Source organism: Hemitrygon akajei, chromosome 5 (assembly GCF_048418815.1).
Source record: "Hemitrygon akajei chromosome 5, sHemAka1.3, whole genome shotgun sequence".
NCBI lineage: Eukaryota > Metazoa > Chordata > Chondrichthyes > Myliobatiformes > Dasyatidae > Hemitrygon > Hemitrygon akajei.
Genome location: NC_133128.1, coordinates 176,171,575 through 176,194,497, shown reverse-complemented (window position 1 = coordinate 176,194,497; position 22,923 = coordinate 176,171,575). Strand labels below are relative to the sequence as shown.

Genomic DNA, 22,923 nt, shown 5'->3' with positions numbered 1-22,923 from the left:
TAAAGTAGTGAAGAGGCACTCATGCCAGATAGTTTGGAGCTGTCTATTATCTTTATATCCTATGGAACTGGGATTTACATGATGAGAGGATCTAGGTAAAAATATGCTCTAAAATATTTAGGTTTCAAATATAACCTACTCTGTAGACCACTGAATGATATCTGAAGGCTGAGCCCTGATGCAGTCTTTAGTATACTGCTTCAGAATATCAGGAAGTTGTGTTAGAGGTGCAATTTTCTGCGAAGAAGGCATCCTTAACAGTCCTGTGGAAACATTGAATTAAGTTTGTTCACTTTGATATAAATATTGAGAACAAGTATAGTATTCTTCATATTTAATCAGCTGGACAAAAGTAAGAAGGGTATTCACAGACTGTTAGGTCAGAACTGAAGTTCACATAACAAATGGGTTATTCATGTCAGTTGGAAACACGACAATAAAATTGCAATAAAATAAATATTAAGCTTTCTGTCCAAAGTATCATGGCAATGAAGTCTTGTTATTGACTTTTCTTTGTTACCAATTTGGTATTATATTGATTGGGTATTATTTGTTGTAGTTTCAACAAGTTGAGGATATCTTGATACGATACATGTTATGATAGCAAAGCTGTATAACGCAGTGACTCTGTGACTGAGATGTCAGGCAGTAGCAATGGTTGGAGTTGGTGGTATTGCTCAATTTTACCATTTTACGGTGTACTAGTGCTATTGTCAAGGCTGTCTGATCTCCTCACTTACTACAAAGTTGCATTATTCAAAATATATCAGTTGTGTGCTTTGCATTATTCAACATATTTTGGTTGTGCATCTTGCGTTTTGCATGAGGAACATCAGGGAGAAAGCAAATGAAATGATATATGCAGTTCTTACACTGTCCTTGATCTAAATTCTAGAGCTACTTAAGTTTAAAGGTAAGCTGTTAACCTGATAGGTGGCAAAAAAGTAAGCATTCCTTAGAAAGTCTGATAAAAATACAAGTTGGGAAAGTACAAGTGACCAGTCAAGAAAAATTAAAGACGTGAATTGATATATTTGAGTTTACTGGTGAACATATCCTGAAACTTAATTCTAAACAAGTCAGTCAGTCCATTTATTTAGCCTGCATAGTCATGTTGGAATTTTAATGTTTATTTCAGAAATCCCCTCTCATTCTTCTATATTGCAAACATAAACTTTCCTCATCTGTGAGATCTGCCATTCAAATAATCCAGTCTTGTAAACATTCATTATACTACCTCTGTGGCAAGAACATCCTTTCTCAGATATATAGACCAAAATTGTACTTGGATGAGGTTCCAACCAAGGCCTTGAATTGCTGTAGGGAGGCATCCTTGCTCCCATATTCAAACCCTTTTGCAATGAAGGTTAGCATACCATTCGTCTTCCTAATTGCTTGCTATACCTGCACACTTGCTTTCAACAACGCAAGGACACATAGGTCCCATTTCACTTCCCATTTTCCAAAACTACTGCAATTTGTTAAGCTCAAATGAGAGGAAGTCTGCAGTTGCTGTAAATCCAAAGCAACACACACAGAACGCTGGAGGAACTCAGCAGGTCAGGCAGCATCTATGGAAAAGAGTAAACTATTGCATTTTGGACCAAGACCCTTCTTCAGGACTGAGAAGGAAGGGGGAGGATGCCAGAATAAAAAGGAAGGGGAGGGAAAGAGGCTAGCTGGAAGGGGATAGGCAAAGCCAGTTGCAAGAAAAGGTCAAAAGCTAGAGAAAAAAGAATCTGATTGGAGAGGAGAGTGGACAATAAGGGAAAGGGAAGGAGGAAAGAACCAGGGGGAAGTAGTAGGCAGATGAGAAGAAGTGGAAGGTCAGAGTCGGGGAATAGAGGAGTGGCTGGGGCAGTTTGTTCACTGAAAGATTGGAAGGTACCCAGACAGAGTACAAAGTGTTGCTCCTCCACCCTGAGGATGGCTTCATCTTGGCAGAAGAGGAGGGCATAGATTGACATGTCAGAATGGGAATGGGAATCGGAAATAAAACGTGTGGCCACCGGGAAGTCCCGCAAGTGGCTGATGGAGCAGAGGTGCTCAACAAAGCAGCCCTCCAATTTGGGAATGGGACAGGTCTCACCAATATAGAGGAGGCCGCATTGGCAGCACTGAACACTATAGACAACCCCAGCAGATTCGCAGGTACAATGTTGCTTCATTTGGAAGGACTGTGTGGGGCTCTGAATAGAGGTGAGGAAAGAGGTATATGGGCAAATGTAGCACTTAAGCTGTTTGCAGCAATAAATACCTGGAGGGAGATTAGTGAACAGGGACAAATGGACAAGGGAATCATAGAGGGAGCAATCCCTGTGGAAAGCAGGGGTTAAAGATATGTTTAGTAGTGGCATCACTTTGGAGATGGTGGAAGCTGTGGAGGATAATGTGTTGGATGCAGAGGCTGATAGGTTGGTAGGTAAGGTCAAGAAGGACTCTATCAGTATTATGGCAGCAGGAAGATTGGGTGAGCATGGATGTACGGGAAATAATGTCTTTTGTTTTTCAGACCCAAAGTAGATAACTTCATGTTTATCTATGAAACTGCATTTGCAATTCAAACAGGGAACAAAGCCTTGTAAATCAGTGGCCCACATAAAATATGATAATGCCAGCAAAACCAGAAACAATGTTAATATTTTAGATAAATGTGCATCACATAAAAAGGGCATCAACGTGGAAGATTGACTCTCATTCTTTCTACATAAGTAGTACCTGATCTTCTAACTAACATTTTATGTTTCACATTACATCTAAAATATCTGCTGTATTTTGAGTTTTGACTATTGAGCATCAGAGAATGACAGGCTGGTAGCTTACCCTCATGAAGGTGTCTGCTTATTATTGATAGAGACCTTTCAGTCACCTTTGCGAATTGTCCACCAGTGCTCTTAACTTTGTAAACTACCTCATTATACACCAGAGTCTTTCAATCCCATCTGAACTTCTGTCTTTCCACTTGTAACAGTATGTACAATTGGCCCGACATACACAAAAAAAAATCAGGTGAAACTAATCATAGAGCATTGAGCCAAACAATGGCATATCTAGCTCAGCCAGCCATCCAGAGTCCTCTTCACAATCAAAATCAAAGTTGAATTTATTGTAAATGCATGAGTACATGAATGCAAAGGTGCCACAAAAAGCTTACTTGAAGCAGCAGCATAGTCAAATACCATCATATAATTAGCATTCAAGAGAAAAATATGAATTAAGTATGAATTAGACACTATTTTTACAAAAGACACAATTAGAAAATTAAAAAGCAAAGTCCAATTGCTACGTTTTGATCAGTTAAATCAGGGCAAATGAGATGGATATAGAGTGTTCTAGAGCACAGAGATCTAGTGGTACAAATATACATTCCCTGCAGGGTAGACAGGGTGATGAAGATGTTTGGCATGCTTGTCTTCATAGGTCAGGGGAGTGAGTAAAGGAGTTAATACATTATGTAATAACTAAAAATGTTGATAAGATCACACTTGGAGTAGTCTGTGCTGTTCTGACCACCCAGCTACAAGTAAGATGTCATTAAGCTGGAAAAGTTGCAGAAGAGATTCAAGTGATGTTACTAGGCTTGAGTAATAAGGCAAGGTTAGATAAGCTGGGATCTTTTTCTCTGGAGTGTAGAAGGTTGATGGAGGTCTTACAGAGGTGCATAAAATATTGAGGTGTGTAGATACAGTGGATGGTCATTGTCTTTTTCCTAGGGCAGGGAAGTCTGAAACTGGAGAGCATAGATTTAAGGTGAGAAGGCAAAGATTTAAAAAGGTCCTGATGGGCAAGATGTTCATGCAGGGGGTGACTATACATGGAAGCTGCCAGAGAGAGTTTTAGAGGTGGGTGTAATTACAATGTTTCAGAACAGGTGCATGGATAGATGGGATATGGGTCAAACATTTACAATTGGGACTAGCTCAGCTGAACATCTTGGTCAGCATAGACTAGTTGGGCCAAGGTGCCTATATCTAGTCTGTATGACTCTTTAATTAACTGGAAGTAGTTGTTATTTGAACCATACCAGAGCAATAAAGGACATTTATAATTTTTAGAAGCCAATCACTTCAGCACACTTCCTAAAGGAATCTTTTCAGTTGCTTTATCAATGACCTCTTAAACTTAAGGCCAGTGATTGGATGTTTACTGATGACTGCACAGTTCCAACTTCTCAATTAACAAGGCAGTCCATTACTACAAGCAATGGACCTGATAAGAAGCCTGATAATACTCAGTCTTCAGTTGATGTGGCAAGTAACATTAGACCTACAAGTAACCTTGCCTGTTCTAATGTTGAGCAAATGGAATGTGGTTACAAGAAGTGTTTAAGGACAATAGGTGGGGCTGGATCCTAAGGCAATGCTTTATTCCAGCGTTTTATTAACTGGTTGCTTCTATCGACTCTTTGGCCTTGCTTTTTTCTTTTCATTGTTGAATCTCTCTATCTTCCTCCCTCTCATTCAACTGTGGCTAAGATAATTAAGAAGAAAGCCTTCTTAGATATGCCTGATTTGCCAAGGCCACATTTATTGCCTTGTCCTAGGCATTCTCAGTGGGTACAGTGAAATTGCTGCTTGAACTATTGCAGTCTTTTGTTAAGATGCTCCCACCTTTTCACACAAATTGCAAAACAGGACTGCTGAAATAGAATATCTCCTTTTATACTAACATATGTCTTTTTTAAACAAATCAAAAATGTATATTTCTCTAATGTAATATTGATGTGAGGAAAAAGACTATATACACAGGCTAGCACAAATAAACGTGCTGTTCCCACATTTGAAGATTAAGACACCAAATGCAATTTTATAGATAAAATGATTACTGGACACAAAGCTTGCCTCAGTTAAGATAATTGCGATGGGGCTGTCCATTAATATGTTGGGAGGTGTATACAGCCAACTGACCCAGGTAAAATATAAAACCTATGTTAAGTTCTAGATGGAAATGGTGCAGAGATGGGGATAAGTGGATGCAGTTACTGTTAATACAGTAGTGGAGTAATGACACAAGACCTTTCCCTATCAGGATGATGTTCTAGTGAATATTCAATAGCTATCTCACATTCAAATAAATCACTCAGAGCCAGCTTTCACTCATCAGTAGAGGCAATCACCATCTAGCCCAAGGGACTGTCTAGAAAGATGGTCCTGGCACTTAAGAAAATCTCAGTGCTTGTTAGGTGAGGGAGTTAAGTAATGCACCTTTTGTAATTCAATCTCCTGTCAGTAGTTATCATCAAGACCCTCACCTGAAGAATAACCAAGCTAATGAAACCACCAGCTTCCAACGTTGTCCAGGAGAAGGAGAAAGGAAAATGGGGAAATGTCAGTTTAAAAGGGAGTCTTGAAGGTTCGGTTGAAATTCTATCACTAGAAACGTGGATATCTAGTTAATAGGCAAAATAGAGATAAATCATTAACTCCATTAACAAATACCTGTAAACGTCTAGACGAGCCCTTTACCGGCGTTGATTTAAATGACGCTTATATATAACAATCCAAATATCACGCTGATTACTATGTTACAGTTTCTAGTTGTTTTATTGCGCTACACTGTTTCTTAGCAACCCAGCTACGGCACAGATGATTTGACCACGCTCTGCCCTTATTCAACAAACTGATGCATCTTGACGTAATCAAACCCAGTGATTTGATCATAAACGGCTTGAGCAAATGTATACTACTAAGCACTTTAGACGTATGATCTGGCGTCGTTATAACCGAGAACAACAAAAGACTTTTGGTTTTGATTTACTATTTTACATTTTGAAAATAAACAGTAAATATCCCTGCGTATCAATGACACACTTCGTGTATCTCGTCTCTTTAAATCACACAGGGATGCATCGTGTTCACAGAGAAGCAGGCTTCTATATCCACTGATTACTTGTGATCATTGAGTTGATTTTTGCTAGGACGAATGTTGAGCAGATGGATTGTGGTTACAAAAAGAGTTTGGCGACAACAGGTGGGCTAGGTCCGCAGGGAATGCCTTATTCTAGCATCTCATTAACAGGCATCTGATTTACACTAAACTGACAATGATTTGGCTTTCGCTTTTAATCCATTTTCAATGTTAACGAAGTTATTTCCATAAGGCGTCAAAATCCCTCTTCTTGGTCAATACTATCATTTTAAACCTCATTGTTAAATATATCCAGTCCCCTCCTCCACCATTTTGCATAAAATAACATTTAATCTGATTGAAAGGCTACTCGTAATGCTCAGACCGTAATTGTGTATATACAATGCAAAATTCGAGGAATCGGATGTGGTTCAGTGCGTCGACAAACGCTAGAAGGCGCAATGTGGCCACTCCTTGGCGCAGCGAGGCTGCAAATCTCAGCGATTGTGATTTGCGTTTGGGGTATTTTCACCATTGTTCTGAGATTAAGAGTTTCTTAAAACAAGGAACCGTTCTCTTCTCATCACTGAAGATCCTTGCTGTTATTTGGCGACTCTCCGCGATCTTTGCTGCGGCTTATTTTCTTTCCAGCCGACCGATATAAAATGTATACAATCCGAAGGCTGGTGTTACTGGCTCCTCCCGGCCCCTTGTCATTGGGATAATTTCCATTGAAGGCTTTGCAGCCGTCGTTATATTGAAACACTTTATTCGCCATTCATGTACGGCTCATCGGGAGGAGTGATTAATTGAAGCAGCTTTGGATCTAAGTTGTGGTCTGAAGGAGCTGTCACTAGTGGCAATGCATTGAGCCGAGCCCATGTGTAATCTATTGTTGGTATTGTGATGCTGTTGCTGGAGAGAGGAGGGCGCCTTTGAACAATAGAGGACAAATGCAGAGACTTTTAGTCGAGCACAGCTTTCTCCAAAACACTGACACCTAACAGCAGCAGACAGCCAGCAGCGAATATGAAGCTCAGTCTGTAGTAGAAGTGGATGTAGTTCTTTTGTATTTTCTGCATTAGGCGAACGATGAATTCCGCAGAAGAGACGGACGAGTGCGTCAACGATGGTGACATCGCAGCATTTTTCAAGACAGGTAGGGGGATACGATTTGGGAAAAAGGTTAGGGGTTGTGAGGATGGTTGAGAAGTGGTTATCGGTCCCGATTATTGCATGCAGCAGTATGCCCAGTATTACTATTGCATTTCACGAGTTAGTGTGGCCGCTGTTTGGCTGACTCGTCTGTAGTGTTCATGCTCGTGAACATTAAACAATGAAACGGTTTCGGGATATCTGATGCTGTTGAATCAAATTTTGAGCAACATGCCTGACATCTGTCATCCAGATAACTAGCATTCGTACTTCAATTATTCTGACTTTTTTTTAAGATTAGAGTGATTGATAGCATATTATCAGTGTAAGAAGAAGAGCATTTCTGATGTCTTGGCGTAATATCACTGCACAGCTGCCGGGCCAAGTCTGTGGACTCAGCTCAATGGCGCTTTGTGCCTCCAAGGAAATCAAAATCACATCCTTTGGATTTTTGACAAATTATTATCTTGTGCAAAATCACACGCGAGTGGAGATTTAACCGATTAATCATTACCAACTCTGAAAATGCTCAGTTTCCTGTTAGGATTGCAAGGATGCATTGTACTTATTTCCCCAAAATAATATAAAAGTATATCGACTTTAGTTTAATAAATAGTACAATTTTGGTGCAGCAATTTCAAGTTATATGTAAGATATATGATACACCGTTTCCAGAACTGCCACCGAGCTGCACCCCAGATATCCAATACAGTACAGTATTAGCTCTACACACGCGTGAGATCTGTGCTAAAACCAGCGGGTCCGCCTTCGCTACTCGTTTGTGGCCGTGTTGTGTTATAGAAACATTACAATTTTATCAACTTTTAATTATCCTCTTAGCGGGTGAATTGGGTTGCGAGAGTTATTTTTTTCCATCTACAAAATGGTAACGCAAGCTTGTGCGGTCACATCATAGTAGAAGCTAACACATCCTCCCGCCTGTTAACACTACTCTAATATAACTGTGATGACATCATAATTATGGGCAACAATATATCACCATATATATTACACAGGAATATAACCACTTCGGTTGATGAATTATCTTCAGTTGTTTCTTTCTAACCAAAGATGTTATCAATCCAGGCGAGGAGATTCTCGTACCTTGGAGTGGAGGTGAAGGTCATTCCGTGACATTTTCTTTTCCCCAACTCGCCAGATGTTGTATTCGTGATGTAATCGATTTTTCTGCATTTTTAAAAATAACAGCAGTTCCAAATTTAGCTTTGTGCTTCAAGTAATTACTTCCTTATGTTTTTTCCCCCATGGTAGTCCAGGGTCAGGTGTGATAGTTTGACAAGCAGCAAGCCGATTTTATCTTTATCTGTTATAGTCAGTGGATGCACAGCTGCTGTTCCTAGGCGTGTAAATGGTTAAAGATAACAAGTACAGTATCCAGGAGAGATTCGACTCTGATCTTGTCATATTCTGTTACTTTAAAATCTTATAAAGAATCTCCAATTGAATTAATGAAATGACAGCTTGGTGCATTTATTTCAATTTGAAACTTGAGTGTGTTCTTGAATTTAGAGCTCTAGATTGATTTGCATTTAGACTTAACTATCTGCCAGTCATACTTGAGATCTCCTGCCACCATCAATGATTACTCAACCATTCATTTCTTCATATTTGCTTGTTTGGAACTATTACACCACTAATCAGCTATTGTAAGTTATTTTTAGTTAGTGGTGGGTGATCATGAAGCTGGAGTAGAGTTACTTCACTATTAGTATTAAGGATGGGAAAAGAACTAAGAAAGGAATAAGGTCTATCTTTTATAACACCTATGCTTATGGCACCAAATACAAATTAAAGTCATGGATAATTTCTTAGTCTGTTTTGTCTGATAAAATTTGAAACCATCAATTGCAGTGGTTGAAAATTAGGCATTGCCTTCAATGCATAATGAAAGTAGATCCAGTGTCCTTCTGGAGTAATGATCAGGCACAAGCACTAGCAGAAATTTGCTTCATTGCAATAGTCAACACATGCTTAACTAAAACAAATGGGCATTGGTGTATTTTATTAATGCTTTGATTATTAAAATAATATTTAGTTTTAATTTTTGATAATCTCAGTCATTGTCGTAGTGTACCTCTTTAAGAAAGTTGTTTATTGGTTATGAGTCTTACAATGTTTAAAACTTATTTTCATTCAGGTTAGTTTAAGCAAACGTTTCACATTATTTCAAAGTGATGTGCAGCAGTCAAAGTTTAAAAAAAGACTTTGTATGTTAAACATGTAAAAATATAACATACTTTTAGCGTTTACTTCCTGACTTACTGTAGCCACGCATATCCTTTTATTTTCTCAAAAATATTATACCATCAATATCAGTTAACTTGTAATTGTCAATATTTACTATGTAACATTTATTTTATATAACTATCATTATATCTCATGTTCTAGTGTTTATTTATTGTTGTCACATGTACTGGATGGCATCCATGCAAATCATTTCAACGCAACAATGCATCGAAGTTATACAAAGGTAAAACAATAACAGAATGCAGAATATAGTGTTACAGTGACAGCAAAAGAGCAGTGCAGACAATTAGGTGCAAGGCCACAATAAAGTAGACAGTGAGTCAAAGTCTGTCTTGGAGTGGGTGAAGAGAGAACATCTGGAATGGAAGTGGTCTTTGATTATGTTGGCTGCATTACTGAGGCAGTGAGAAATGGGGGCACAGGTACAGCTAGTTTTTGTGGTGTACTGAGTTGTCCACCACTCTGTAGTTTCTTGCAGTCTTGGGCGAAGCTGTTGCCATACCAAACTATGATGCATCCAGATCAGTAATGCAAGCAATTTTTTTAAAGGACAACAAACAATCCTAGCCCCATGCCACACATATGGCCCTTTAGGGTGATACATAATTTTCATTGTTCGAGGGACTTTCACACTCACATTTCTTCCCTCCATATGCGGTAGCAGAAGGAGTCTAGATTATGGTCCTTCCCTACAGAGACTTTGCATTGGCTGTACTGAATTTCACTGCATCCCTCAGAATTAGAATCAGGTTTATTATCACCGGCATGTGATGTGAAATTTGTTAATTTAGCAGCAGCAGTTCAATGCAATACATAATCTAGCAGAGAAAAAAAAAATAAAATTAAACAAAAATAAACAAGTAAATCAATTACATATATTGAATAGTTTTTAAAAATGTATATTTTTAAAAATGAGGTAGTGTCCAAAGATTCAATGTCCATTTAGGAATCAGATGGCAGAGGGGAAGAAGCTGTTCCTGAATTGCTGAGTGTGTGCCCTCAGGCTTCTGTACCTCCTACCTGATGATAACAGTGAGAAAAAGGCATGCCCTGGGTGCTAGAGGTCCCTAATAATGGATGCTGCCTTTCTGAGACACTGCTCCCTGAAGTACTGGGTACTTTGTAGGCTAGTACCCAAGATGGAGTTGACTAGATTTACAACCTTCTGCAGCTTCTTTCGGTCCTGTGCAATAGCCCCTCCATACCAGACAGTGATGCGGCCTGTCAGAATGCTCTCCACGGTACAACTATAGAAGTTTTTGAGTGTATTTGTTGACATGCCAAATCTCTTCAAACTCCTAATAAAGTATAGCCGCTGTCTTACCTTCTTTATAACTATATTGATATGTTGGGACCAGGTTAGGTCCTCAGAGATCTTGACACTGAGGAACTTGAAGCTGCTCACTCTCTCCACTTCTGATCCCTCTATGAGAATTGGTATGTGCTCCTTCGTCTTACCCTTCCTGAAGTCCACAGTCAGCTCTTTAGTCTTACTGACGTTGAGTGCTAGGTTGTTGCTGCGACAACTGTCTACTAGTTGACATATCTCACTCCTATATGCCCTCTCGTCACCAACTGAGATTCTACCAACAATGGTTGTATTGTCAGCAAATTTATAGATGGTATTTGAGCAGTATGACCTCTTGCAGCCTGGACTGTGCCCGTTTGCATTATACCCATATTGACAACTTGCTATGCTGGAAATTGTGCAAAGGATATGGAGAGCCTGCAGAGAGATGATACTCTCAGTGGTCACTTTATTGGTTACAAGAGTGCACCTCCGGTGTGCTCTTCTGCTGCTGTAACCCATCCAGTTCAAGGTTCAAAGTGTTGTGCTTTCACACCATTGTTGTAACACATTGCTATCTGAGGTACTGTCACTTTTCTGTCAGCTTCAACCAATCTGGCCACTCTTCTCTGACCTCTTTCGTTAACAGGGCACTTTCACCTACAGAACTACCACACACAGATACTTGTGTGTGAAGATCCCAAGAGATCAGCAGTTTCTGAGATACTCAAACCACCCCATCTGGCATCAATGCATACTAGGGTGAAAATCATTTAGACCACATTTCTTCCCCATTCTCATGTTTGTTCTGGACAAGAAATGAACCTCTTGACCATGTCTGCATTGAGATGCTGCCAAATGATGGACAGATTTGATATTAACAAGCATGTGTACAGATATACCTAATAAAGTAGCCATTCAATGTAGATAGGTTAAGTGATTGGGAAAGGGTCTGTCAGATGGAGTACAATATTGGTAAATGTGAGGTCTTCCATTGTGGAAGGGAAAATAGAGGATTATTGTTTGAATGGTAAAAGACTGTAGCATGCTACTGTGTGGAGGACTTGGGAGTGCTTGTGCATGAATCATGAAAGGTCGGTTTCCAGGTGCAACAGGCTGTCAAGGGAAATCATTGAATTTAAGATCATGCTGCAACTGTGCAGGGTACTAGTGAGGCCACACCTGGAGTATTACATGCAATACTGGTCTTCTTACTTGAGAAAAAAATTATAGGCTTTGGCAGTAGTTCAGAAAGGGTTCACCAAGTTGATTCCAGAGATGGAGTTAGCCTGTGAGGAGTGATTGAGTCACCTAGGACCATACTCAAGTGACTCAATCACTCCTCATAGGCTAACCATCTCTGGAATTGACTTGGAATTTAAAAGAATGAGAAGGGATTTTATAAATGCATAAAATTATGAAAGAAGTAGATCAGCTAGAGTTAGGAAAGTTGTTTCCCCTGAAAGGTTAGACGAGAACTACAGAACATTGCCTCAAAATTCAAGAGAGTAGATTAGGAGGAACTGCTTTTCCCTGAGAGTACTGAATCTGTTGAATTCTTAGCCCAGTGAAGCAGTAGAGGTTACCTCTCTAAATATATTTAAGACACAATTAGATAGATTTTGCATAGTAGGAGAATTAAGAGTTACGGGGAAAAGGAACGTAGGTGGATCTGAGACAGTGGCCAGATCACCCATGATCTTATTGAATGGCAAAGCAGGCTTGTCAGGCCAGATGGCCGACTCCTGCTCCTATTTCTCATGTTTAGATATATATTTACAGTATGTTTGAATTGGGTTGGATGGAAATCTAAAAAAAACTTCTGTTTCCAGAAAGGAGATTTTGTTTTGAGTAGATAAATAGAAGATTGTTTGGTGGATTCCCCTAGTGTGTCTTGCAGAATAGTAAACGGCAAATGTTACAACCAGCAAACAAGTATTGGGTAATGGAACTGAGGCAGGTAGTGCTGAGGGAGCAGGGAGTCTGCAGAAGGGCATAAACAGATCAGGAGAATGGGCAAAGAAATGGCAAATAGACTCTAGTGCAGAGAAATGTATGGTCATGCACTTTGGTAGAAGGAATAAAAGCATAGACTATTTTCTAAACATGGTAAAATACAGAAATCAGAGGTGTGAAGGGAGTTAGGAATCCTCAGGCAGGATTCTCTAGAGGTTGACTTGCAGGTTGAGTCAGTTGTAAAGAAGACAAATGCAATACTAGCATTCATTTGAACAGGCCTAGAATATAATGGAATATAGTTGGCTATATGAAATATAATTAGTTTTAAAAAAATAGACAGATTTCACTGTCAGCATTGTAGACTAAAATAAGTCATCAATAATTGCCATAAAACATGGGAGCAGAATTAGCATTTTGGCCCATCAAGTCTGCTCTGCCATTCTATCATGGCTGATTTATTTTCCCTCTCAACACCATTTTTCTGCTTTCTCACTGACCTCATAATGTTTCATGGAAGGAAAACACAATCTTGTTGGAAGATTTTTTTGTGTGGGTATCTTTCTTATTCTCTTGTTCTTGACTTATTTCTACCCTGACACTGTACATTGAAATTACCCAGTATTGCTCCAAGTGACCTTTAAAGTTCTCTTGAACTTTTCTCCAATATGTTGCTTTACCCTTTGTATAGTTTTTAAGAGTTCTTATTTGCTCTGGCACAGATGGCCTAAGTGTAAGCACTGCAGATTCTGTCGAGGTCTCCATTGATGCACTTTTATTGAATGGATCGCACAGGATCTTTAATTTTACATCCAAGTGATGTAATGCTTGCTGCTTTCAAAAAACATTTACAGTACCTTCCTTAATTCAGAACTAGGCATATTGTGAAGCTCAAAATCTAGTTTGAGAAATTGATAATCTAAAGAAAGGACATGAAGTAATCTGGTCAAGAAGATGCCAAGTTGTGATGTCCATCAATATTGTAACTCAGACTTAGCTGTTTTGTTTAGTTTTGTAGGGATGGTTTTGGGTACAGAGAGGGAAGTTAAGGTTCAGGTTAGGGTTTAGGGGCAGGGATGAAGGAGAGTTAGAGGTCAGGGTTAGTGAATGAAGAGTATAGGAAGATGTTCAAGTCCAGATCAGAGTGCTCCTCGGTTGAACATCAGCGCTGCTGGAAGTCATAATGCAGGCACTAAAGAAACCAGTAATCCCCAGGTCAGAAACTGGTTCCAATTTGGAAATCCATACAGGCAGCAAGTCCCAGATACAAGTGGGAGTCACAAGGGCCAGTGACCTTCAGGTCACCAAGATTAGAGGTTTGTGCAAATCCAGAGGTCAAAGTCCATGCGAGTCCAGAAGTAGAGGGCCAAAGGTCAAACCTGGTGAAGTCTGGAGGGCAAAGTTGAAGGTAGAGGCCAGAAGGAGTCACAAGGGCCTAGGTTTCTGGCGTCGGTGGTCTGTATGAGTCCAGACGTCGAGGCCCAAAGTTCAAACCCACGAAGGGCATCCTAGGGTGAGGTGTGAAGTTGGAGGTGTGATGTCTGTGAGTCTGAGAATCCGGGGACAAGGTCTGAAGGCACAGAGGTGGCCTGTCCTGGAGTTGGAAGCCTGTATAGGTGTGTGATTGGGTGGATTGGAGGGATTGGAAAGGGGCTTGTTTTGCTGTTATTGTCTTGTTTTATTGATGTTGCTGCTGTTTGTGTTTTTCTGTCGAACATTGTAGGCATTCTTTGTTGGCACCAGAATGTGTGGCAACACTGCAGGCTGCTTGTTAAAGCAAATGACACATTTTACTGTATGTTTCAATGTACACGTGATAAATAAATCTGAATCTAGAAATATGAGAATTCTTGTGCGTTAATAACTTTATTGAATTTACTTGCAGTCATCTGCTTAGCCTTATTTTGAATACTGTTTTTTCAACAGTTTGTTACCCAAGCTGGGGTCATAGCTACAGCCTGTAAGGCAATTGAACTGCAAATGTGTTTCTCTGGCTCTTTTAATACCTTTTACACCATTCAACAGGTGTGGCTGCCATTTGCAGATGAATTCTTCATAAGCTTCTATGACCTTCTGCTGAGGACATTGTTAATTATAACTCATATTTAACTATCATTTTCCCTACTTTTATTGGATAGCGTCAGAAACTTATAAAGCAGTATATGACCAAGGAATTGATTGTAGACTTCAGGAAGTTAAACTTGCACCAGTCCTCATTGAGGGATCAGAAGTAGAAAGGGTGAGTAGTTTTAAGTTCTTGGCTATCAACATCTTTGAAGATCTAACCTAGGCCCAACATAATGATGCAATTACAAAAAAGGCACAACAGCAGCTGTAGTTCATTAGGAGTTTGAGGTGGCTTGGTATGCCACTGAAGACTGTACCAAATTTCTTCAAATACGGAGAGCATTTTACCCATTGCATCACTGTCTGGTATGGAGGGACCATTGCACAGGATCGGAAGAAGTGGCAGAATGTTGCAGGTGCAGCCAGCTTCATCATGGGCACTAGCTTCCCTGGCATTGACTACATTTTCAGAAGGCGATGCCTCAAAAGGGCTGCATCCATCATTAAAGACATTCATCACCCATTGCTACCATTGCCTCTTCTCATTGCTACCATCAAGGAGGAGATACAGGAATCAAAATCAGGTTTAATATCACTGGCATTTGATGTGAAATTTGTTAACTTTGTGAAAGCAGTACAATGCAAAACATAATGGTAGAGAGAGTAAAAGTGAATTACAGTAAGTATATATGTATTAAATAGTTAAATCAAATAAGTAGTGCAAAAAATAGAAATAAAAAAAGTAGTGACGTAGTGTTAAAGGGTTCAATGTCCATTCAGAAATTGGATGGCGGAGGAGAAGAAGCTCTACCTGAATTGTTGAGTGTGTACCTTCAGGCTTCAGTACCTCCTTTCTGATGGTAGCAATGAGAAGAGAATATGTCCTGGGTGATGGCGCCACCTTTTTGAGGCACTGCTGCTTGAAGGTGCCCTGGACACTACAGAGGCTAGTGCTGATGATGGAGCTAACTATGTTTACAACTCCTTGCATGTTACTTCAGTCCTGTGCAGTAGCCCTTTCTCCCCATGCCAGACAGCGGTACAGCCAGTTAGAATGATCTCCTTGGTACATCTGTAGAAATTTGTAAGTGCTTTTGGTGACCTACCAAATTGCCTCAAACTCCTAATGAAATATAGCAGCTGTCTTGCCTTCTTTATGGCTGCATCAATATGTTGGGTCAGGTTAGGTCCTCAGAGATATTAACAGCCAGGAACCTGAAATTGCTCACTCTCTCCACTTCTGATCCCTCTGTGAGGATTGGTATATGTTCTCTCTTCTTACCCTTTATGAAATTCACAATTGGTTCTTTGGTCTTACTGACATTGAGTGCAAGGTTGTTGCTGCAATACCATTCAGCTAGCTGGTATAGTTCTCTCCTGTATGTCATAAGACATAGGAGAAGAATTAGGCCATTCAGCCCATCAAGTCTGCTTCAACATTCCATCATGGCTCATCCTGGATCCAACTCAACCCTATACACGTGCCTTCTCGCCATGTCCTTTAACGTCCTGACCGACTGGGAAACTATCAATTTCCGCCTTAAATATACTCACCGACTTGGCCTCCACCACAGTCTGTGGCAGAACATTCCACAGTTTCACTACTCTCAAGCTAAAAAAAAGATCCTCCTTACCTCTGTTCTAAAAGGCTGCCCCTCAATTCTGAGGCTGTGTCCTCTAGTTCTGGATATCCCCACCTTAGAAAATGTCCTCTCGTCTCCATCTGAGATTTTGCCAACAATAGTTGTATCATCAGCAAATTTATAGATTACATTTGAGTTGCCTAACCACACAGTCATGGGTGTAGAGAGAGTGAACAATGGGTTAAGCACACATCCCTGAGGTGTGCTAGTGTTAATTGTCAGCGTCGAGATGTTATTTCCAATCCACAAGATTGTAGTTTTCCGGTTAGGAAGTCAAGGTTCCAGTTGCAGAGGCCCAGGTTGTGGAGTTTTTCCAGCATAGCTGAAGAAATAATGGTGTTAAATGTTGAGCTGTAGTCAATAAACAGCATCATGATCTAGGTGTCTGTATTGTCCAAGTGATCCAAGGCCATGTGAGAAACAATGAGAGTGTCCACTGTAGACCTGTTGTGGCTATAGGCAAATTTCAGTGGGTCCAGTCCTTGCTGAGGGAGGAGTTGATTCTAGCCATGACCAACCTCTCAAAGAACTTCATCACTGTAGATGTGAGTGTTATTGGATGATAATCATTAAAGCAGCTCACCCTGCTCTCCTTGGGCATTGGTAAAATTGTTGCCCTTTTGAAGCAGGTGGGAACTGCAGTAACGAGATATTGAAAATGTCTTTGAACACCCCCCACAAGTTGGTCGGCACAGGTTTTCAGAGCCTTATCCGTTGCTCCATCAGGGTCTGTCTCCTTGTGAAGGTTCACCCTCTTAAAGGACAGCTGGACATTGGCCTCTGAGACAGAGATCACAGGGTCACCAGGTGCAGCAGGGATCCTCATAGCCGTAGTTTTATTCTCCCTTTCAAAGTGAGCATAAAGGCGTTGAGCTCATCTGGGAGTGAAGCATTGCTGCCATTCATGATGCTGGGGTTCGCTTTGTAGGAAGTAATGGCCTGCAAACTCTGCCAGAGTTGACGTGTATCCAGTGTTGCCTCCAACCTCACTCAGAACTGTTCCTTTGCACTTGAAATAGCCCTCTGCAAGTCATGCCTGGTTTTCTTGTACAGATTTGGGTCGTCACAGACATATCCCCCAGCAGACAACGAACCTGGTTCATCCATGGGTTTTGACTTGGGTTTGCATAGTAAGTACTTGTAGGCGCACATTTAGGTTTTATTGAACCCAGTGACAGCTGTGGCACACTCATTCAGTATCGAAGACGAATCCGTGAATACAGTCCAGTCCAAAGCAATCCTGTAAGTGCCCATGCGCCTCCCTTGCTCATGGCTTCTTGGTTCTCACTACTGGTGCTGCAGACTTCAGTCTCTGCCTATAATTAGGGAGTAGAAATACATCCAGATGATCAGACTTTCCAATGTGTGGGCGTGGTATTGCACGGTATGCGCAGGAGTGGGACAGCACTACCACATTTGTACACCATGAGGCATTGATCATGAAGCACACTCCTCCTCCCCTGCCCTTTAAAGGCTCAACAGTCCTATCTTGGCCATGTATTGTGAACCCATCAATCTGAATCGCTGCGCCCAGAATGGAAGGGGTTAACCAAAATTCAGTGAAAGAAAAGATGGAAGTGGTCCCAGTGTCCCTCTGGTACAACACCCTAGTTCAAAGATCTTCAGTTTTATTTACCATAGACTGTACGTTTGCCAGGAAGATGGTCAGTATTGGGCATACACTCAAAATTTTAGGAACAGCTTCTTCTCATCCACCATCAGAATGCTGAATCGACACTGAACCCATGAACATTACCTCGCTATTTTTTTTGCTTTTTCTCCCTTTTTGCACCACTTATTTAATTTCATGACATATACCAGTGATATTAAACCTATTCTGATGTTGTTAGCATAGCTTCTTGAAATATTTTTTTTCCTTTAATTTGAACTGTTCTAACGTGCAATCTGCTGCTATCCACTACTTAGGCTAAAAATGCAAAATAATCAGTAATGACAGAGGTATTTGCTTCGGATTCTGAAGAACAAATTAAAGAGCTTGTCAAAGTAAGTGCTGTGAAATAGGTAACCGGAATGTACAGCGGTGATTTGAACTCTATCCCCCAACTTGCTGCTATGTTTTAGAGCAATGTATATCCACATAACAATTTTGTGCAATTTTCCAGTGTAATGAAATGAATTTGATAGGCAAACAGGAAACTTCTGTTTATAATAAATGCTGAGGTAATTCTATGAAATTCTAGCCAACATACACTTAGACTTTTGAGATAGTCTTACTAGTCGATTTTATTTGGACGGCCTTAAAAATGATTCAGGCATCTTTCCCCTTTCTTCTCAGTCCTGAAGAAGGGTCTCATCCCGAATCATCAGCTGTTTATTCTTTTCCATAGATGCTGCCTGACCTGCTGAGTTCCTCCAGCATTTTATGTGCATTGCTGTGGATTTCTGGCATCTGCAGATTTTCCTGTGTTTGTAGGTTAATTAGCTTTATGGACATAGTAGATACTACTGGCTTATGCTCCCATCTTCTCAAGAGCTGAATTTCTTTTGCATTTAATATCAAACTATGGCTGTGGTTGGAATAATGACATTCTGTGAAAGCATAGCCACAAACTGTGCAGAATGGGATTACTGATCACCTGCTGTAAAGTGGGTAAATTGATTACTGGTATCAGAATGGATTCTGTGCTTTATGTGTTACATTTTTCTCCCCTTCGTCTGTGGCTTTAGCATTGAGTTTAATGAGATTTCTCATTTTATTGAATTTACTAATCTGTTCATGATACAGGCTCAATTTTAATCTGGGGATTAGTCAATCGTAATGTTGACAGAATCTGCTAATAAACTTTTAGGCTAAATTATACCTTGATATTATTATTGTTATTATTATTATTATTATTATTATTATTATTATTATTATTATTATTATTATTATTATTATTATTATTATTATCATAAATATCACTTGTGGAGTCCACTATATAATGGAAAAATTCAAATACATATTTTTGCATATTGCTTTCATGATTTTACAATTTTTTGTGAAATGTTTATTTATATTTGAAACTTATGGTATCTGGAACACAAGATTGAGAGCAAAGATGTAGAAGCTTTCAATTTTTATACAAGTGATTTTGTCAGTTTTTATTGTCCTTTTCCAGGAAGCTAAAAGTAATGTCTTATTATGAAAATGAATATTTTCCTGTCAATGTGGCACTGGTTTGGACAATTAATACAATACAAAGTAAAGGCAGTGTGCCATGTTGACAGGAAAGTGTTCATCTTAATAATAAAACAATACTTTTATTTATAACGTGCATCACCAGCACTTATTGCACATTCCTAATTGCCTTCAAGAAGCTGGTGATAAACCACCTTCTTGAACCATTGAAGCAGTTCTGTGCTGTTAAGTAGATGGTTTCAGTATTTCCAGTGCTGAAGGAATGCTGGCATATTTCCAAGACAGGGTGGTCAGCAACTTGGAGAGGTACAAACAGGTATTGATTCTTGTTCTCATTGTTTGTAGAGGTTATGAGTTTGGAATTTTCTGATTGACTAAATGTAGTAAATTTTGCAGGTGATAGCACCCTACTCTGCTGGGAGGGATTGAATGGTTAGTATAAATGATGGGGTGCCACTCAAGATGGCTGCTTTGTTCCAGATGGCTCAGAGCTTCGTGACAGTTAATGGCATTAAACTCAATCCAGCCAAGTGAAAAGTATTCCATCATGCTGCTAATTTGTGCCTTTTAGATGGTGGAAAGGCCATACAGTGTTAGGGTCCCAGCCTTTGACCTGCTCCTATTGCCACAGTGTTTGGCTGACCCAGCTGAGTTTCAGGCCAATAGTGACCCTTAGGTTATTGATTGTGGAGCACTCAGTGATGTCATTACTTCCAGCTTAACAAGGCTATGAATGCTTCAGTCTTTAGCACTTATATGCAAGGCCTGTCATCATTGAAAGTCCTGTTAATGGTAGAAGTTTGGTGTCATGAGGGCCAACTTCAGAATCAGAATCAAAATCAGGTATAATATCACCTGGTATATTTAATGAAATATGTTGTCTTTGTGGTAGCAGTATAATGCAATACATAATAATAGAAAAAAAACTGCGAATTACAGTAAATTGCAGTAACGGTCTGTCTCTCTCACTCTTTTTACACACACACACACACACACACACACACACACACACACACACACACACACACACACACACACACACACACACACACACACACACGTATTATATATATAGCATCACAGGTTACGGGGAGAAGGCTGGGAACTGGGGTGGAGGTGGAAATAGAATAGAAGGATCAGCCATGACTGAATGGCGGAGCAGACTCGATGGGCCAGATGGCGTAATTCTGCTCTTATGTCTTATGGTATTATGGTCTATATATACATATAGACTCCTGTATCTCCTGTAGCAATGAGGAGGGCATTCCTGGATGATGGGGGTCCTTAATGATGGATACTGCCATTTTGAGGCATCATTCCTTGAAGATGTCCTTGATGCTATGGTGGCTAGTGCTCATGATGGGCTGACAGAGTTCACAACCTTCTGAAGCTTCTTTCAATCCTGTGCAGTAGTAACCCTCCCCCACCACACCATATCAGATGGTGATGCCGCCCATTAGGATCTGTAGAAATATGCAAGAGTCTTTGGTGACATACGAAAGCTCCTCAAACTTCTAATGAAATATAGCCACTGCTGTGCCTCCTTTATAGCTGCATCGATATATTGGGCCCAAGATAGATCCTCAGAGGAGTTGACACCCAGGAATGTGTAATTGCTCCCCTTTTCACTTCTAATTCCTCTATAAGGACTAGAGTACAGAAACATAGAAAACCTACAGCACAATACATGCCCTTCGGCCCACGATGCTGTGCTGAACATGTACTTATTTTAGAAATTACCCCGTGGTACCTATGGCCTTCTATTTTTTCTATCCAGGAGTGTCTTAAAAGACCCTATCGTATCCACCTCCAGCAATGTCGCTGGCAGCCCATTCCATGCCCTCACCACCCTCTGCGTAAAAAAACATGCTCCTGACAGCTCCTCTGTGCCTACTTCCGAGCGCCTTAAAACTGTGTCCTCTTGTGTTAGCCATTTCAGCCCTGGGAAAAAGCCTCTGACTATCCACACGATAAATGCCTCTCATCATCTTATACACTGCTATCAGGTCACATCTCATCCTCCGTCGCTCCAAGAAAAGGCCAAGTTCCCTCAGCCTATGCTCAGAGGGCATGCTCTCCAATCCAGGCAACATCCTTGTAAATCTCCTCTGCACCCTTCCTATAGTTTCCACATCCTTCATGTAGTGAGGTGACCAGAACTGAGCTCAGTACTCCAGGTGGGTCTGACCAGGGTCCTTTGAAGCTGTAACATTACCTCTCGGCTCTTAAACTCAATCCCATGCTTGATGAAGGCAATGCACTGTATGCGTTCTTAAACACACAGTCAACTTGCTCAGCAGCTTTGAGTGTCCTGTGGACTTGGACCCCAAGATCTCTCTGATCCTCTACACTGCCAAGAGTCTCACCATTAATACTATATTCTGCCATCATATTTGACCTACCAAAATGAGCCACCTCACACTTAACTGGGTTGAATTCCATCTGCCTCTTCTCAGCCTAGTTGATGTTGATGTCCCACTGTAACCTCTGACAGCCCTCCACACTATCCACAACACCCCCCAACCTTTGTGTCATAAGCAAATTTACTAACCCATCTCTCCACTTCCTCATCCAAGTCATTTATAAAAATCATGAAGAGAAGGGGTCCCAGAACAGATCCCTGAGGCACTTCACTAGTCACTGACCTCCATGCAGAATATGATCCACCTTCTGTGGGCAAGCCAATTCTAGATCCACAAAGCAAGGTCCCCTTGGATCAGATGCCCCCTTACTTTCTCAGTAAGCCTTGCATGGGGACCATATCAAATGCCTTGCTGAAATCCATATACACTACATCTACTGCTCTACTTTCATCACTGTGTTTAATCACACTCTCAAAAAATTCAAATTGACAAAGCCATGCTGACCATTCCTGATCATATTATGCCTCTCCAAATGTTTGTAAATCCTGCCACTGAAGTAAGACTCACTCATTTTACCCTTCCTGAAGTCCACAATCAGTTCTTTGGTCTTACTGATGTTGAGTGTAAGGTTGTTGCCATGACAAACTATCAGCTAACTGATATATATCATTCCTGTACACCTTCTCGTCACCATCTGAGACTCTGCCAACAATAGTAGTGTCGTCAGCAAATTGTAGTTGAAGTCCATAGAATCTCATTTAAAAACTATAAGACAAAACTTCAATTTCATCCCATTTTTTTATTTGTTTAGTAAATACAGATAGACATATTGAACGGTGATAGTCTTCACTTGTGTGAAGAAAGTGCATGTTGGAATGGTTGCCATTGTTGATGTCATGCTGAGATGCCTCATGGGGGCTATGTTATCCAGTCATACACCAACTGAGATTTTCAGGAGGAGGAAGGAGCAGGTATTCGGTGAGAGATTTGAAGCTCGAGGATTGACTGCACAAAATGATTTGGATGTTGTTGAATAAAGTCTCCAGACTCATAGATTTAAAAAGTAAGTATATTCCTACATTTCTAGCCTCTGTTTTTAATGCTGTTTACACTGTGATTGAACTAAGGTCTTCCCAGGCATTTGGATACTAGGGAAAATGAAGAGATATATAGTATTTAGGCCCTCTTGTCTTATCG

At 40.3% G+C, this 22,923-nt stretch overlaps 2 protein-coding genes across 4 annotated transcripts in view; one reads left to right on the top strand and one right to left on the bottom strand.

Annotated features, from left to right (window-relative positions):
• Positions 1 to 5,550, bottom strand: part of LOC140727407 (ropporin-1-like) — a 42,098-nt gene extending 36,548 nt beyond the window's left edge. Inside the window, exon 1 of the mRNA XM_073044686.1 lies at positions 5,439 to 5,550. The gene's annotated coding sequence lies outside the window, so the exon portion shown is untranslated. The remainder of the gene's footprint in view (positions 1 to 5,438) is intronic.
• A 922-nt stretch (positions 5,551 to 6,472) lies between these two features.
• The window catches only part of LOC140728501 (kalirin), a 723,603-nt gene continuing 707,152 nt past the window's right edge, over positions 6,473 to 22,923 (top strand). Inside the window, exon 1 of one of the 3 annotated variants that reach the window (XM_073047305.1) lies at positions 6,473 to 7,006. In XM_073047305.1, coding sequence (XP_072903406.1) covers positions 6,940 to 7,006 — 67 coding nt within the window. In that variant the 5' untranslated portion in view covers positions 6,473 to 6,939. The remainder of the gene's footprint in view (positions 7,007 to 22,923) is intronic. The other 2 variants (XM_073047309.1, XM_073047304.1) reach the window with 2 other exon arrangements.